At 33.4% G+C, this 18,255-nt stretch overlaps 1 protein-coding gene across 3 annotated transcripts in view; it reads left to right on the top strand.

Annotated features, from left to right (window-relative positions):
* Positions 1-66: 66 nt before the first annotated feature.
* Positions 67-18,255, top strand: part of LOC106077963 (ATP-dependent RNA helicase DHX33) — a 39,146-nt gene continuing 20,957 nt past the window's right edge. The window contains exons 1-15 of one of the 3 annotated variants that reach the window (XM_056032845.1): positions 67-111; positions 6,538-6,634; positions 8,089-8,261; positions 9,009-9,059; positions 9,985-10,056; positions 10,259-10,486; positions 11,311-11,409; positions 12,026-12,111; positions 12,685-12,853; positions 12,971-13,068; positions 13,678-13,851; positions 14,438-14,528; positions 15,068-15,142; positions 16,879-16,967; positions 17,417-17,483. In XM_056032845.1, coding sequence (XP_055888820.1) covers positions 6,571-6,634; positions 8,089-8,261; positions 9,009-9,059; positions 9,985-10,056; positions 10,259-10,486; positions 11,311-11,409; positions 12,026-12,111; positions 12,685-12,853; positions 12,971-13,068; positions 13,678-13,851; positions 14,438-14,528; positions 15,068-15,142; positions 16,879-16,967; positions 17,417-17,483 — 1,536 coding nt within the window. In that variant the 5' untranslated portion in view covers positions 67-111; positions 6,538-6,570. Of the gene's footprint in view, positions 112-323; positions 463-6,420; positions 6,440-6,537; positions 6,635-8,088; positions 8,262-9,008; positions 9,060-9,984; positions 10,057-10,258; positions 10,487-11,310; positions 11,410-12,025; positions 12,112-12,684; positions 12,854-12,970; positions 13,069-13,677; positions 13,852-14,437; positions 14,529-15,067; positions 15,143-16,878; positions 16,968-17,416; positions 17,484-18,255 lie in introns of those variants that run through there. The other 2 variants (XM_056032844.1, XM_056032846.1) reach the window with 2 other exon arrangements.

Below are 18,255 nucleotides of genomic sequence, written 5' to 3'. Positions count from 1 at the left end.
GAAGCATACCTCTTTTTCGTATGGAAATTAGATTACCTACAACACTAAACTATCCCCACTGTTACAATACACTTACAAAAATACAAGCTATCCATATAAATCTAGATCTAGGTAATTTTGTTAATTAGTTCTAGATATATGTTTATTATAAATTAAATATATTATTTTGTTTTTTAATTGATATTTTTATTTATCACGTAAATCTATATATATATTATATTATAATTTATATATATATATATTTTAATCCGTAGTAGTAAGAATATCATATGTAGTGCAAAATAGCAAAGAAAAGTTAGAATAGACAATTCTTTAGGAAGTAAACAAATACACGCTACCAACGAAAAGAAATATAGACTCAAGATCTCCATCTAACTTAGCACTATGATTACATTCATAAGATTAGAGTAACACCATTAGCAAATTCTCTAAACTTTAACTTGAAGACACTGTAGCCTAAAAGTAAAGAAGCTATAATTATAATCATTAATCATTTAATGTCACTGAAAATTAAAAATTAGAGTCTTTAATCAATTTAATGACTTTGACTTTAACTTTAAAGACCAACTGAAGAGGTTTTGGGGTCAGACGCGGAAACCGGTGTTATACTTTTTTTAGGATTCATAATGCTTAAAAAAACATACATACGAAATTTTAGACATATATTCTTTGTAATTATTTAGATATAAGCAATTTAATGTGAGTTTTAGGGACTATTAAATTTCACAATCTCGAAGCCATTCGAGATCAGTATTTCCCAGACAACCAAGGTCGATGACGTAGTTTAAGGGAAATTAGGTCAAATTTTTCAGTTTATGGCTTAGCGTATTTCCCTATTCCTTTTTACAGGAATGCTAGTTTCTAAAAACAAAGGCGGCTAAAACACGCCAATTTATAAAAAGTGGATGTTAGAGTTGGGGAAATTAGGTCAAATCACGCAATTTATGGCTTTGCGTGTTAGATCTACTGTTTGTCGGCTTATTCTTGATCTAGTCAAGCTAACAGTGTTTCAGCCCACGCAGTACCGCGAGCCTCAGTTCACATGTTTCGTTTTAACAAAAGTTACGCAATTTATGGCTTATGTTACTGCTTCAGGCTTATTCTAGTTCTAGATCTACTGCTTTTGATCAAGAGCAGAGTTCTTTTCTCAGATCATTAATGATGTACGAAGTAGACCTAAATTTAGATCTAAATCCAATTAGATGAAGTCTAGATCTAGTAATAGTAGTATTGGATATTTAGAGATAAGACCTATCTATTTAGACTGATCCGATCGAGGTGCTGGGCCTAGACCTAGAAAAACAAAGTTTAAAATTATATACTCTATCTATACACTTAATAGTGATTATTAACCTATAGTCGTCCCTAAATAGGCCCAATATAATGGGGAAAAAACAATTATTACAATGTGAATGTTGAGCTCATTCTAAAAACTAATCTATAAGGCAAAAATTAGACCTAGATCTACCAATTCTATAATATTATTAATATACGAAATATGGATTTTATTACACTCTTATTTAAATATATTCGTACCGTATATTCGGGCCTATATACTTACATAGTTCTATAAATATATATCTAAAAATTAAAGAGTTTTCATTTATCTCACGCTTGACTCATTTGTTGATTGGAATAGAATCATTAGATTATTAGATAGTTAAGTTAGCAAGTTAATCTGTAACTGTAGGTAACAAAGTTTTAAATTGTATTTAGACTATAAATGAAAGAGATTATCCTACTGGAGAAGGAGTTGTCGTTTTTTTCTTTTCTCTGGGAAGTCAGGGAAGTGGAAAATAAATTATAGTATCAATATAATGTTAAGTAATGCATATAGGCTACTGTTGATGTAATTATGCAACTCATTTTATTAAATTTTAGTAACCCAATTATTGCCAGTTAATCACTGAATATATATAGATTTTTTATTGTTATTAAAAAATGCAGAGCTATTCATAATTTAAAGTGTTTAATAAATAAGGCTGGCAGTCGAGTCGAAAGATTAATGAGAAATGCAGTATTTTCCATGGCTACGCAGCCCCAGCTGCAAACTAGATATTTTGCCGCGTCCAGCGAAGACATAACCATATTCAGCTGGTGGTCAATTTAAATGTTCTTTACGACGTCTACGTCTTCCCTCATCAGTGGATTTTCTTTTGGCCTCTAATATGTATTCCACGTTGCAATTTCTAATAAATAGCATTATTCGAAGAATGAGATCCAACTTATTTTTAAAAAATGTAACCCCTTTACAGATCAAGTCATCATTGCAATGGACATTCAGATCTGCATTAACATAAAAATGATCAAAATTTGAAAAGGTTTCGAAACGCAGAAAGTTGTGTGGTTTGCATTCCGAACTGTCTTCTCTGTGGTCTCAGGTTCAAACATTGACCACTGCCATTAACTAACATCCTGCTGGAGTTTTGGGCTATGACTTAATAATATTAAATCCTGATTCGAAACTTTGTCTAAACCTAGCAAGTGAAAAGGAACATACTAAAATAATGTTGTGTGTATAATGAAGAACTCTATTAAAATGTGATTTTGTATTTACATTTATTGGTATTTATTATATAAAATAAAATTGTAGAATGTTTCTGTGATTTGTTTCACAGGGAATATTGTATTTCCAAAATGATGAAAGATCCATCTAGTAAACTTGTCTGTATGCCACATGTCATAAATGTTTTCTGTAAAATAGATTTAAAAAAATTTATTTATTAACATTTATACTTAATTATGTATACATATATAGAACTAGTGGTTATATATATATATTATATATGTTATACTGATTATCTGATCTAACATCAACATCTAACTCTTATTGTTCTTAATAATAATAAATTACTCTACTCTAGGTCTAGGCAATCTAATATATATAAGACCGGGGCCGGTCTTAAGCCACTGCAACCTATGCGGTCGCAGTGGGCCCTGCACTTTCATAGGCTTCGTGCTATTTCTAGGTGTAATAGTTAAATTGCAATAAATATATATATCGGTATATATAAAACCTGGAAATCTCATAAAAATCTCCTGAAAAATAGACAAAATTGTGGGTGTCATTCATTCCGGAAAACGCTAATCCTACGCACATAAACGAAATAAGACATTGTCAGCTTTCATGTACTAAAATGTAATAATCAGGCAAATTTTCACTTTAATCAGAAGTTTCCATACTTTATTTACTTTAATAGAGTGACTGGCATTTTAATATGCCATAGGTTGCAAAGTTTGTAAAGTAAAGTTAATTTGATCGTAATATACTTAGTAAAGATTTAATAAAATTCAAAGTCGAATTTTTTTAAAATACGAAATCTTAATTTTCACTTATTATCCTTATTCCCACCCAGACTAGGCCCCGCGCAATCAGTTTCACATAGGGCCCCCGCAATCGTTAGGACCGGCCCTGTTTAAGTTTAAGACTTAAAGAAATGTCACATGTGTTTAGTAAAAATCTGTATTTTATATTACCAATATAAATGATGACTTTGTTTAGTAAAAATCTGTATTTTATATTACCAATATAAATGATGACTTATTATTTTTTTAGATCTAAAGTTTAGCCTTATTAATAAGTATAGTAAGGGCTAGTAAAGAGTATAAATATATTCTATATAGATTTAGCTTAGGCTTTAGGTTTAGTCCTTGACTATTATAATATTATATTTATATCTATGAATAATCTTTATGCTATTGCTAGGACACTACTCACTAGGACTTACTATTACAGAACAGAGATATACAAATTCAAGCATTAAAAAATGTTGTCGACTGGGCTTAGAATTAACATAGAGGCTAGTCTAGATTACTCTAGTCTAGCTAGATCTACTTAAATTAGTTAAATCTACTAGTTTATAAACTATTACTAGTAACTAGTTTACTAGTAGTATTACAACAATTAGTACAATAATACAAGTCAAGTATTTATAATCTAGATCTAGTGAGTGACTAGTAAAAGTGTTAGAAGGCCTAGCTAGAATTAGAGGTAAAACTTTACATCGAAGGACAGAAAATAATATAGATAGATCTAACCATTTAGTTTTGTTATAATAAAAATTATAATAGACTAAAGTCACTAATAGTAATAGTACACTTTTAGTATACTAGTACCTATTAGACTATTAGATTATAATAGGACTAGTCACTAGATTTTACTTATGTCTTATACTACTTTTAGTAGATTGTCACTAGATCTAGTCTACTCTAGTAGTAGTCTCTAGTATCATCAAGTACTAGTAGATCATCTAGGACTAGGTCTAGGTATACTATACTTAGACTATAGTTATACTAAGTGACTAGTCCTATTATAATCTATCTATAATTATAGGCCTATTAATTCAATAGTCTGCTCTATAATATATTTTGAAAAAGTAGAAGAGTTCTCTTCAGGGCATTTTGGTGCATCCCATGATAAGTATCATTTAAAATTGTTGGACAGCTAGATTTAGATAAGTTTATCATCTGAATCGCTATCAATAACGTATCCAGCCATGTCTATTTTTATTTACATTTTCTCAGTCCATTACAATACGTCACTTCCGGTTTCGGCCATTGAAGCTGATTTTCAAATCTCGTTATTTTTTCCACTTTCAAATTACTTTTTCTAATATAAATACGCTTTTCTAAAATCTCAAATTTTTAGGAACTAACTTTGATGCTATCTACTATCTAAATCAATCGCTATCTCAATTTCGAAAAAAACCTCTTCAGTTGGTCTTTAACTACTTTAAGTTTAAGTCTTAAGTTTAACTACTTTAACTTAAGTTTAAGTTTAACTACTTTAACTTAAGTTTAAGTTTAACTTAGAGACTAAGTCTAAGACAGTGACTGACAGTCTACATAATCAGATGCTGAGACAGTAACTCATCAGTAACTCAGAAAGTGAGAAAGACACACTTTAATATAGTATAGCTATAGCTATCTACCTACACGTTTACTTTTTGTCTCCCACCACACTTGACCATGAGGCATGATGCTTCGGTTTCACCCACATAAAGTTTCCCCTTGCGATATAATTCAGATGATGTAAATGTCGTCTGTTTCTGGGGCCCACGTTTAATGAGAGGTCATGTGGCCAGCGCAATTACCAACTGCATTTACTTTTCCTTAACTTATGTCATGTACCCATTAGAGCTGGGTGAACTCAGAAGTGCCCCAAAGTTCCCAAAATTAAAAATCCCAGGATTCGAACCCGGGACCCTCCGGTTCAGAAGCCAAGCACTTACCACTCGCGCCTCCATACTTTGCCTCATGCAAGCTTTTAAAAATATCTTTCATAATGATTGGGTTTCAGGCTCTCTCCTGATTCATAGCAAAATAAAAAAATACTAGATCTATACTCAATATTTCTTCTGAGATCAGAACCAAAAAAAAAAATATATATATATATAAATATAGTTTTACTGAGGATTAGAAATTTTTTTTTACAGTTCTACCGAGAAATAGGGTTGTGGCGTCCGAGTGTTCAAGTGCTTGGTTTCTGAATTTAGGGTCTCAGGTTTGAATTTTAGTGAAGGCAAAATGTTAAGTGCCCCACTGATCCCTCCCAACTCAAATAGGCACTTAACAATAGTTCGGGAAAAGTAATGGTGATAGGTTATTGTGCTTTCCACTTTCCACACTCGTTAGCCATTGGCATCATCTTCCCCATAGATTGCAAGGCCTGAAAGGGATGCTTTACTTGTTACTAGGAAAAAAAAAATCAACTTTCTTATGAGAATTGGAAAAAAAAAAGGGGGGGGGGAGGGTAGAATGTCCTTTATTTAGGCCAAACTTTTCGTAACTGATTTGCATACAGATCTAGTTAAAACTGTTCTAATTCTAAGTGTGTATATGGGTATTTTCTTAGTTTTTGACAAGTCTTTCCTTTTTTAACACATTATTTCTCTTTCCAACTAGAAAAAAAGTTAATAAAATAGAATCAGTTTACTCTAACACTTGTCTAGCGAGGATTAGTTAATAGCTCTGTAAAGACATTCCATATCCACAGTGGCTTACATATCTAGGTGTAAAATTGAGTTTAAATTCATGGTTTCTGCTTTAAATTTCATGTAGTTTTTAACAGTCTACCTATCTACTAACATAGTGTCCTCTTTTTTTTTTTTTTTGCAAAAAAAAATTGTAATTGAAAAGAGCAATAGTAAAAATAGGTTGATCTAGTCAGTTTTTTTTTAACACAGTTGTTAACAAAAATAACTGGTTTGCTTTAAATATAAAATTGAAATAAATATAAAATTGAAATAATACTATTTAGCTTACATTTTGATAGAACTGATAACAAATAGTTTCAAAGTTTTAACATCCAAATGTGTAGATTCACAATTTAAAATTATTTATAGTGCATTATTAAAATGCATTTCATACACTAAAAGACACATTTGGACTCAAAAATACACATTTCATCTGCAGAGAATACACATTTTTATTTGCTACTGTAGGTATCTCTGCTCTGTCATATTTACTGCTTTATTAAAATAGTTTATATTGTAAACATTTCTCTCAATAATATTTCAATCACATGTTATGTTTCAGAAAAACTAAACTACAATACTTACAGTTTACACAATGAGAAACCCGGAAGATTTTGGGCCTCCTGAAAAGAAACAGAAATTAAATCCTATTCAGTTCAGTAAGTGTGACACTGGCTGTCATGGTGGATGGGAGTAGTCATGCAGTAATGATTCTGGACTTAATGATTTTTCTGTTTACAATTTAGTGTGATGTGTGCCCATGAAGAAATATTGCACAATTAGTGAAATATAGCATTGAATACTTAAACTCAATTTGTAAATTAACTGGCATAAAAGTATTTTTAATATAAAATTAACTTGTCAATATAAGCACAAGGAAATCCTGAGATGAACCTTACTATCCAGTTGACTCCCTTGATCTTTTTTTTTCTCCCCTTTTATATATTTGATTTATATCTTCTATATCTTAAGCAAAGCTTAAGTCTCTAATTAACATGCACAACTAACACATGTATGCACATATAATCTGGGTAGTACATAATTATCTTCTGTTTTGAAGGAATATCTGTAATTAATAATAAGTCCTTTTTTTACTGCTTTATTTCACGGTGTTGAAAGTACCCAAGCTGTCCTGACACAGTCCTAAGACCATCCTTACCTTCTACACACTTTTTATGTTTGATTTGTGACACTGATGGACTAGTAAAACACTAACATGTTATAATAACATAGAGGTACCATGATATTTGATATAGGTTAAGTGAGCCAGCACATTCACTTTTTCTAACTTTTGCCCAGATTCACATGTTAGACCTCTATGGCTATAAAGACTACAAACGAGGCATTCCTTCAAAAACTTGGCCATATATAGGATTCCAACCCAATACTTCAGACTACATTTACTTTTTTTTTAAAAGTTGATAGCTGTAAAAGTTCCAGGTGGCATAAAAATGTTCAATGTTGTGGATGTGTGGCTGAGTTGATTGAGTTCTTATCCAGACTGAAGCTGAGTTGTGTTTGCTGAAGTAGCAAGGAACCTTGTCAAAGATACATCTTTCCCCCACTAATCCACAAAAGAGATTGGACCATAGTAGAGTATGATATAGCATAAAAGATGCACTGTACAAAAGTATTTGGAAATAATAATAAAAAAAAGGTACTTTGATAGCATTGTAAAGAAGCCTACAATTTGGAGAACAAACTTATAAATGCCATGCCATAATTATTATTATTATAGCTTTTATATAGCGCTACTTTCATGCTTATAGCATGCTCAGAGCGCTTTGGTCCAATCTCATTTGTGGACCAGTGGTGGGGAGGGGGTATCTAGGAGTTGATTTTCTGTGCTGCCTTTAGGTGCTCAGTAAAGGCAACTCTGCTCGAGTCGGGTGTCGAACCTCGAGCCCCCTTCTAGGTAGCCAAGACAAGCAGAGTTGAAGCGCACTTAGCCTCTCGACCACGCTTCCTAACCCAATTTAATCCAACCCTGAACCTTCTTAAGCAAATCCATATTCTCTACTGGTTTATCATTATCGCACTGTTTCATTACTCCAATACAAATACTCTTAGTCAAGGATATAAACATGTACATATGTCTTTTTTCCCCTCTTAGACTTCAACTCACAGAATGGACCAAAGAAAAATAGCTTTGAAGAATTGCGGGATGCCAGGCGAGCTTTGCCCATCTTCTCTGCAAAACATAAAATTGTATCAGAAATCAAAAAGTTTCCTTCTGCCATTGTGATTGGTGAGACAGGCAGTGGGAAGACAACTCAGATACCACAGGTAAGGTATATCCTTGGATTATATAATTTTCTTTTTTTGAATGATGCAAATAAGAATTTTAATGATATCTCTCAATTTAAAACACAAGTTGCAGTATGATTACAAAGTTTATAACAACTCACTCTGTTTTTTTTTCCAAATAATTTTCATGGACTTATGTTTAGTTTTCCCTAATTTTAAAATATAACCATCTTCCTGGGATGGAAACTCATATTCTCTGCTCAGGAACTGGGGTCGCCAGATTGAAAGCAGCTCTTTTGAGGAAAACTATTGGATCATTACAGGCTTATGAGGCTTCTTTTACCTAATGAGCACCACACCTGGTGTAATTGGCCTATTCTTAATCCACCTTAGACAGAACCTACTACCACTCCAGCCCAACTTAACCAACACCCTGTACGGCAGTTCTGAACAACTGAAAAAAACAGCACATTATTTTTGCTTGGACAGTCTGCAAAAGAGCTGACAGCTCAGCAGCAAAAAGCTGGCTAGAAGAAGAAGCAGAAGAAGAGGAAAACTATTGGATTATGACAGGCTTATGAGGCTTCTTTTACCAAATGAGTAATTGGAGTAATTGGCTTATTCTTTTCCTTTCTCCAAATGTTTGGAGTAATTGGCCTATTCTTTTCCTTTCTCCAAATGTTTCCACCAAGACACTAGATTCAGGCTAAAATAGATTTTTTGTTTTATTACTTTATTATTGTAATAATCACCTGAAATTTAGATAACAATGCATTTTCTTTACAGTATCTTCTAGAAGCAGGTGTTCATCAAAATGCCATTATTGCCATTACACAGGTCAGTGTGTGTAGACTCATTATTTAGTATTTATTATAAAGGCAATCATATTTTAAAAAATCAATTCCTACTTTAATGTTTCAATTTAATAATAAACTAAACTTCATATTTTATTTGCTATTGAAAAATACGAGAAAAATATTGGCCTGAATTGAGATTAAGCCCTCAAAATTCGCTTTATTAGTGTGATGCTCTATCAACTTAGTTGTCTATGTGTGATTTTGTAACTTGTATAGTTTCTTCAATTTTTAACATGAGAATGTGCTTTGTGTCTTCTAACCAACTTGCACCCACCTTCCATCTTCCATGCATGAAGAAAGTGTAAGCTAATAGAAGGAATTGAAACATACCCTAAGAAAAAATATTTGACTTGAACGGAAATACAGACATACATGTCAATTAAATGTGTTGAAGAAATAGTTAATAACACTAATAAGTTTCCTACTGAGACGTTTTAGCATTCAAAACATTTAAGCTCAATATTGATTGACTAGCATGCTACAAGGTCAGCCAACAACCACCCCATGTTTACTTTCCCCAATGAATTTCATCTGTCAGAATTAGGTGAATATCTTGCATATTTTGAAACCTGGGTGAAAGTTTTGTCACCAGTAAGATTCCACACTGGGGCATTTAGAATGATGGTCAAGCAAGCGATCTGCCCTTTGAATTGTCACATTTTAAAAGATTAACAGTTTGGGACACAATTCAGCACATTTTTTTTTAAGTAAAAGATTTTTTGAAATTCCTAACTCTGCTTACTTGAGCTCTAAATTTCAAGCTTTCATAAGTGGGAGGGAGTGCAGCAGACTGTGTTTCATCACTACTTCTGCTGTTCATTAATATAATTATTTTCCATAATTTATTTATACCGTAATATCAATTAATTAAATGTTGCTCTTTACTTTTTGCTATCATCACTCAGCCTAGAAGAGTGGCTGCTATATCTGTGTCTCAGAGAGTAGCTTTAGAGAAAAATACCACAATAGGAAGTTTGGTAAGTGTAATGGGATTGATGGCCTCCTTTGATTACATTTCTGATTACATTAAATATTTGTTTAATTGACTAGATTATTCATGACAATAATAAAGTAAAAATGGAAATCTGTTTTTAATAGAGTGTGTTTGTTTAATCCATCTAATCAAGTAGAAATTGAAATTTGTTTTTATTATCATTGAAATTTTAAACATTTTTACAGGTTGGTTATTGTGTGAGGTTCGAAGATGTCACGTCTGCTGGGACGAAGCTCAAATTCATGACAGACGGCATGTTGCTGAGGGAATCAATTTTGGACCCCACACTGACACGCTATTCTATTATCATCCTGGATGAGGCCCATGAGCGGACCATTAACACAGATGTTCTCTTTGGTGTGGTGAAGGCTGCACAGAGGAGAAGGTTGAAAACTGGTCAGAAGTTATTGAAGGTTTTGATCTTGATTTCTTTTGTTCATGTTGTAAGAGAATATTAGTAAGTTACTCAAGAGTTTGTTCAAGTTAGACAATTAAGTTCATTAAGGTTTAAGTAGAGGCAACATTTTTTGGGCGCTGAGGGTGGCCCTGCACTAAGGGATTCCCTTGCCACTGTCAGCTTTATTAACCAGACCAGTTCTCATAAGCGAGGACTTGTTACTCAATATTATGGAAGCCTTTTCCGGCATCTGTCTATATGATAACAAATACAATGAAAGCTCATTTTTGGTTTTTAAATACCGTATTGTAATCTTCAGTTTTGGTAAAGATAGCATTTTATGACCAAAATGGTCCTATCAGTTCTAAGAGGCAATAGTCAACCAATAGTACAGTACCTACATTAGTTACTGTTTTGTAACAATAATAGTACCTGAGGATTAGAACTCATTAGGGTGATGTGGTATAGTATATATAGTCTACACTTATGGCTTCCAGGCATGCATACGATACGCTCTAGGGCCCGGCTACTGCTAATGCCGCCTCTGGGTATAAATACTTAGAAATTCACTCTACAAAACTGTCTTATTGTATCGAGTAACAAAGTAATAAACTCAGATTTTTATTAGGTTTGATAAGTGTGATAATGTAAGTTGACTGACAAAGTCTACAGTTTGACTCCAATATTGTTATTATTAGTTTATATTTGTAGACATCTATTTCTATTTTATACTGAATATCTTCCCTTTAATGAACTTGACATTTTTCAATTTTTAGATTTTTTAAAAACATTTTTATACTTAAAATCAAAATGATAATTACACAATTATTTTCACTATAGATTATTGTAATGTCAGCTACCATGGATGTGGACCATTTCTCAGAATATTTCAACAAGGCCCCAGTCTTGTATTTGGAAGGAAGACAGTACCCTATTCAGGTTCGTTTAGCATATATAACACAATCTTTTTCTTTTTAAGCAACAAGCTTTACACAATAAAAACATTATAGCTATTTGTATTGTTTTGAAGATTGAAACAAATTATTATTTTATCTTTGTTTTTTGTTTTTAAACTCTTTTACAAAGACAAAGGCAAAAAAAAATAAAAAAATTCTTATCCATCCCAAATTATAAAAGTGAAGAAACCATTTACAAAAAATGAAATTCGTGAAGGCAACAGACTGCTGGAGTAGATAAGAATTCATTTTAAATAAGAATTCATTTAAAATAATCTACTTAGTTATTCCTTTTTTTTTTTAAAGATTGTGGTATTGGTCTTGTCCCCTTTATCATTGTAATGTTTGTCTCTTTACCATTATAGTGTTCTGGTCTTCCTTTTTGTAACTATGCCTCTTTTCTTTTGCGTTCCCATGACATTATTACTGATGGTTAATGCAATCTATGGCCACGTGAAGCAAAACAATTTTTTTATGTTCTTACTGCCATTTGTTTTATCAACTATATGTATTTAATTTAGTTTGAATCGTGTAATACTCGATTTTTAACTATTATAAAATTGTAAGGACACTTTATTTAAGCAAATTTTGTTTTGTAGGTGATGCACACTAAAGAACCACAAAGTGATTATCTCTTTGCATCTCTGATCACACTTTTTCAAATTCACAAAGAGGCTCCAGCAGGGTAAATGATGAACTTTATTTATTGATTAATAAATTTATTTCAGCATAACAGCTAATGTTAAAAAGGGAATATCTGAATGCTCAAACATATAGTGCTTAAGTTTACACATTTCTAGGAGGTGTGGTGAGTAATAAAGTGCTTGGCTTAAATCCTGGAGAAGACTGGGGATTTTTAATTTCATGATCTTTAGGGCGTCTGTGAGTCCACCCAGCTCTAATGGGTACCTAACATTAGTTGGGGAAAAGTAAAAGGGGTAAGTCGTTGTGCTGGCCACATGATACCTGCATGACAGCTAGGCTCTAGGTGGTAAAATGTTTCCTTAGATGGAGGTGGCAATAATTTTTTTAACTTAAGTTTGAGGCATGTTGGTGTGATTTGAATGGAAGCAGGGGTAAATTTGTTTTGGCTTGGGTCAAAATAGTTTGATATTGAGGGTGGTCTAAATTCCTCTTGGCCTGGCTGGTCAGCTAGTAAGAGGCTGTTTTGCTTGGCCTCTCTGGTTTCCCAATTTTTTTTTATTTTTTTTTTATGTATTTGTACATTAACTTGATTCATTTTTTACCTGGCACACAGAGATGACATACTCATATTTCTGACTGGTCAAGAGGAAATTGAGTCTGCTGTCAAAACCATTAAAGACTTGGCGAGAGATTTGAAAGACGTCCCACAACTTGTGGTGCTGCCCCTGTATGCGGCCTTGCCTTCCCAGACACAGATCAAAGTGTTTGCTAAAACTCCACCAGTAAGATAATCTGTATTTATTCACAATGTCACATCATATTTTTGGAAATCTTTGTGCATGTCTGTGTTCGTGTTTGAAGTGAACTCTACATGTTAAAAGTATACTACTATGTTGCAGGGTCACAGGAAAGTTGTTGTAGCCACCAATATTGCTGAGACATCCATCACAATACATGGAATCAAATATGTTATAGACAGTGGCATGGTGAAAGCTAAGTAAGTACTCAACATTACATTTGCTCCATCTTGGCTAAAACTTCAAAGTATTTTTCACTTCTAAATTATGTATTACGAAAAAAAAAAGTTTATCTTTTTCTGTGTAAATATATTATCTGTTCAAAATAAAACTAGTCAGTAGAAAATAGCATCTGACAATTAGGTTTTTAATAAAAGGTTAACAAAAACTATGAAAAATAGGATTGTGTAAATTATGTGCATATTGAACTATATTGTAATTTGAAAAACAATCCTTGAATAATTACCAAGCATAAAACTTAATATTTCTCAAGTCAAACTACTATGCTTTATAGTCTGTTTTTTATTATTATCATGATAATTTAGGGTGTAGAAAAATTAACTATTGTTAAAAGAGATATTTGTCTCTCATTGCAAATTGAAGGTCAGTGAAGTTGTTGGCACTAATAGGAGGTAAATAAAAGTATCAAAAGTGTAGAACAGTTGAAATGCACTAGTTTTTTTGTTACTTTTTAGGTAGCGTAATACCTTTTCATCACTTTGTTCCGCCCTAAATAAAAGCTTTATTAAACTTAACTTATTATGGTAAAAGTACATTGTTAAAAATTTATTTTTTCCATATCTGTCTAGAGTGTACAACCCTCATAGCGGTCTCGACCTTCTCAAAGTCGTCACAGCTTCCAAAGCTCAGGTGCTGCAGAGAACTGGCCGTGCCGGGCGTGAGGCTCCTGGAGTCTGCTACAGGCTGTTCACAGAATCAGAGTTCCAGAACATGAGCACCAACACAGTTCCAGAAATACAAAGGTGAGTTCAGAATAATGCTCTCTTAAAATAGAGTGTTGTGGTGTTTTTTCCGCTTCATGTCTAGTCTGTGTATTCAGTGTTTTATGTAATTCTATCGCTGTTCAATTAACATAAAAAGCAAATATTGTTAAATAAAAATAAAACTTACCTATTATATGAATGAAAAAACAAAACCTTCTTATGTACAAGTGAAGTTTCATAGATATTTCAGCGATCTTAGAGATGAAATTAATTTAATTGCATCAAAGCTTATTATTTATGTTAAACTATTTCCCTTACAATTTCCCTGCTACAAAAGTAAGTTGCATTAACTGTTGTGTTCGATCAGTTAAATTACTTTTTATAACCAAAACTGGATATGGGTAATTTGTTTGCCAGAAGATGCTGATCAGTTGAGTATATTTAGAAATGAGTTCTCAGTACTCACTATTTTTACGTATCCGTCTGCTTTTACTTTAGAGGGATTTTGGGTAGAAAGTGCGGATGGCTTATAAGCCAAGCTGTGCCATATTCATATATCTTTGTAGACAAAGGATTTTGATAATGTTTCAAACCTAATCAGTAAATTAACAATTTAATGTTTCAGGTGTAATTTGGCCAGTGTGGTGCTACAGTTGATGGCTCTGGGGATCTCAGATGTGTTAACCTTTGACTTTATGGACAAGCCCGCACCAGAGGTAACAGTTTAAGAAAACAATTCTTCATCATACAATAGCAATTTAAAGTCAAATGTTGACATTGTTGTTTAATGTTTTTATTATGCAGCATATAGCACAATGCCTGGGATTGAAAATCAATTCATGTTTTACCAGTTTTTTAAAGTTTTTTAAAATAATGAAATTGTAGGCCAAAATAATGAAATTGTAGGCCAAAATAATGAAATTGTAGGCCAAATAACAAATGTCTCCATTGAGATTTTCCACTTATTTTTCCCCTACAACAATTGGTATGAAGTAGTTAGCTAAAATATTTCTTTCAATCTTCATTCCTCTTGCACCCAGTGAAACATTTTATGAGGAACACTACGTCAGGGGAAATAATATTACTTTTAAGAAGATCATACAAAAAAAAAACTTATCTATAACCTGTTGTATTTTTGTTGATGTCTTTATAAACCAATTTCTTTTATATTGAATCAAAGAAATACTTTTTTTTTGTATAATATCACTATTTTGTTCTGGATGCTCATTGTGTAATGCAAGTTTATATTTTCCAGTCCATCAATGCAGCCCTGGAGGAGCTGGTGATTTTAGGAGCTCTAGAGAGACAAGTGAATTCAGATATACTGAAGGTTAGATTTTTATTATAGTAAAGTAAAGTACCCCTTTCAGATCTTGCAATCTATAAGGCAGATTATGTAAAGGTCACCTGTTTCTTTGGCCAACAGTTAATGAGGGTGTCATGTGGCCAGCTCAATGACCAACCGCCTTTACTTTCCCCTACTAATATCAGGTATCCTTTAGAGTTGGGTGGACTCATGTGTGTCTTGAAAATCCGGAAATTACAAAAAATCCCAGTCTTCACTGAGATATGAGCCCAGGACTCTTGGTTCAGAATCCAAGCGGTTTACCAATCAGTCTCCACACCCCTGGATTTTTATTGAGCTGTTTCAATCTGTTTCATATTTACACTCATTGACACCTGTCACGTGCTGTGAATTAAATTTAAATTAAATTATGGCTTTTATATAGCGCTACTTTCATGCCTATAGCATGCTCAGAGCGCTTTGGTCCAATCCTAGTTGTGGACCAGTGGGGTGGAGAAGGTTTTTCTGTGCTGCCTTTAGGCGCTCAGTAAACAGGTCTGCCTGAGTCAGGTGTCGAACCTCGAGCCCCCTTCATAGGTAGCCAAGCCAAGCTAAGTTCAAGCGCACTTAGCCTCTCGACCACGCTTCCCAATGATAATAATAATAATAAAAAGACTTATCATTGAATCCCAAGATTTAAGAGTATGAAGTCCTTGGGGAGATGAACCTCTTTAGCCACATCGGATGCTGACAAAACCGGGATCGAACCCTGCCCGCTCCCATCCCCCATCATCCTGCAGGTGGTTTGGATTGGAAGTAAATTATCTTCAACCTGTAAAACATTTTACAAACATTTTAGCTCTGATGTTTACCTAACAATATTGGAGGGAAATTAACAAGGAATGACCAGTCACAAGTCACTTCCACCTACTAGTATAGTATATATGTCTCCTTCTGTCTTGGAAGATAATGGTTGTGCCCAGATGAATCACTTGTTTTAGTTCCATCTTGAGACAGGGCAGGATTTGAAGTGACTAATCAAGCCAATTTTGAAGCAGCAAAGTTTGCCACAGTTTGTGCATTTGAATGTACCTGTACTTATAGGACAGCTTTCTTTCTCTTTTTTTTGTACTCCCTGCGATGTTAGTACCAGCATGCTCAGTCCGTCTCCATGCTATTTCTTCCCACCATCTAATGACCTTAAAAACAGTGGTGGTAAGAGTTAGATACAAAGATATAAGAATACTCCACTTATCATATTTACTGCAGCTAATAATGGAAAAACATTTTCTTTTGTTTTGGTCTAGAACTTAATTCTTTTCCCTTTGCAACTTCTTGTGTGACTAAAGATGCCAATCCTTGATACACAGCTGCAGTCACAGGTTGGGCATCTGTAATCTCCAGGCGCTGTTGCACTTTCACCCTTCTTTCTACTTCTGGTGTGTATGGCATCTGCAATTTGGGATTCTTTCTTTATACTCGCTCTCCATGTGGATCTATCCAGTGATACTTTTCCCCAACTGTTAGTGTCAATTTTAAAGAACTTACTTCTAATCATTAAAAAAACCCACAAAATACTGCTACTTATATAAAACCTTGTAAAATCTGGGGTCTTAAATGACTTATGTTCTTGATTATTTTATTAAGGGAAAAAAATACTAGATACAGATATACATTTTTGTGTGTCCTAACTTTTATGTGTTAATATTTTTAAAAATGTTTTCATAAATACATTTTTGGCCACACTTTTTTAATTTTTAATATACTAATTGTCCCTACAGCTTACTCCATTAGGAAAACAGATGGCAGCTTTCCCTCTAGATCCAAGATTTTCTAAAGTCATACTTTTGGCAAAAGACTACGACTGCCTGTAAGTTTATTTATTTTTCTCTCTTTTGTAAGTTGGACTGAACATTGTTGTGACATGTTGCTGTTAAAGTTTATTGTAATATTAATGTTCTAAAATTGTTATGTTTCAATCTCACTTCCCAGTGAAAAAGTGAGTTAGCTATAATAACTTCTTGATATTTGTAAGGCTGTGTGTTTGAAACCAATGGTCATAAAAAGATTTCCTAATTAAATCACTAGCCATGTTAACAAGTTGGGTTTGAGTCCTTGTCTGAACTTATCTTTGTTGTGACATATTCTCTTCACATTCTCCCAATTAGTGTTGTCCTCTAGTACTATTATTATGTTACATGTTATATTATTTGTTTCAGCACTAAACCATCAAACTTAAGTTCTAAATTTTATGTATTTCTGTTTCCTCCCATCTCTGTTCTATCTTCTGATTAATTTGCTTTCTTCTCTCTGTAACAGTGAAGAGATACTAAGTATCATTGCAATGTTGTCTGCGGAATCTGTTCTAGTCTCTGTCTCCAATAAGGTAAGTTTAATAATACTCTGGGACAATTATTATTTGTACTAAGTCTGTAATATTTACCATCTCTTACAAAAAAAAAATTTTAGGAACCTGCAGTAGAAATCGCTATAGCAAAATTCAATGATGTTCCTTCAAATTTAAAGGGTAACTACATCTTAGCTCAAATGTCTCGCAGGACAACAGAGGATGGCAGTGGGTTGGGTTCAAACCCAGGATCTTCAAGGTTTTAGATGTTCCTTCAGATTTGAAGGATAATTACATCCTAGCTCAAATGTCTCACAGGACGACAGGGGATGGCAGTGGGCCGGGTTCAAACCCAGGATCTTCAAGGTTTTAGATGTTCCTTCAGATTTGAAGGATAATTACATCCTAGCTCAAATGTCTCACAGGACGACAGGGGATGGCAGTGGGCCGGGTTCAAACCCAGGATCTTCAAGGCAACTGAACAACAGTTCAGAGCGCATACCACATGACCAGGCAGCTTTCCACATGTTTGGATTGGGGCATGATAATCTTCATTCCTGAAGCAATGCCTGCAAATTATTTTAAACAAAATACTACTTTTGCCTGCACCTATTTAATAAAATAACAAATGTAAAGAGGGTTTTGTTGGATAATGCTTGTAAATGGGTTTGAAAATACATACAATTCTTAGAGGAACAATGACTGGGAAGTTTGCCTTTCACATTTTTCTCAGTAACTTAATTAGCTTTTAGATTGCTTACTTTAGATTCCATCCCCCACCAATTTTTAATTGAGAGGTCTTTGTGAACAA

Source organism: Biomphalaria glabrata, chromosome 6 (assembly GCF_947242115.1).
Source record: "Biomphalaria glabrata chromosome 6, xgBioGlab47.1, whole genome shotgun sequence".
Classification (NCBI taxonomy): domain Eukaryota; kingdom Metazoa; phylum Mollusca; class Gastropoda; family Planorbidae; genus Biomphalaria; species Biomphalaria glabrata.
This window is presented reverse-complemented; position numbering and strand designations above follow the sequence as displayed.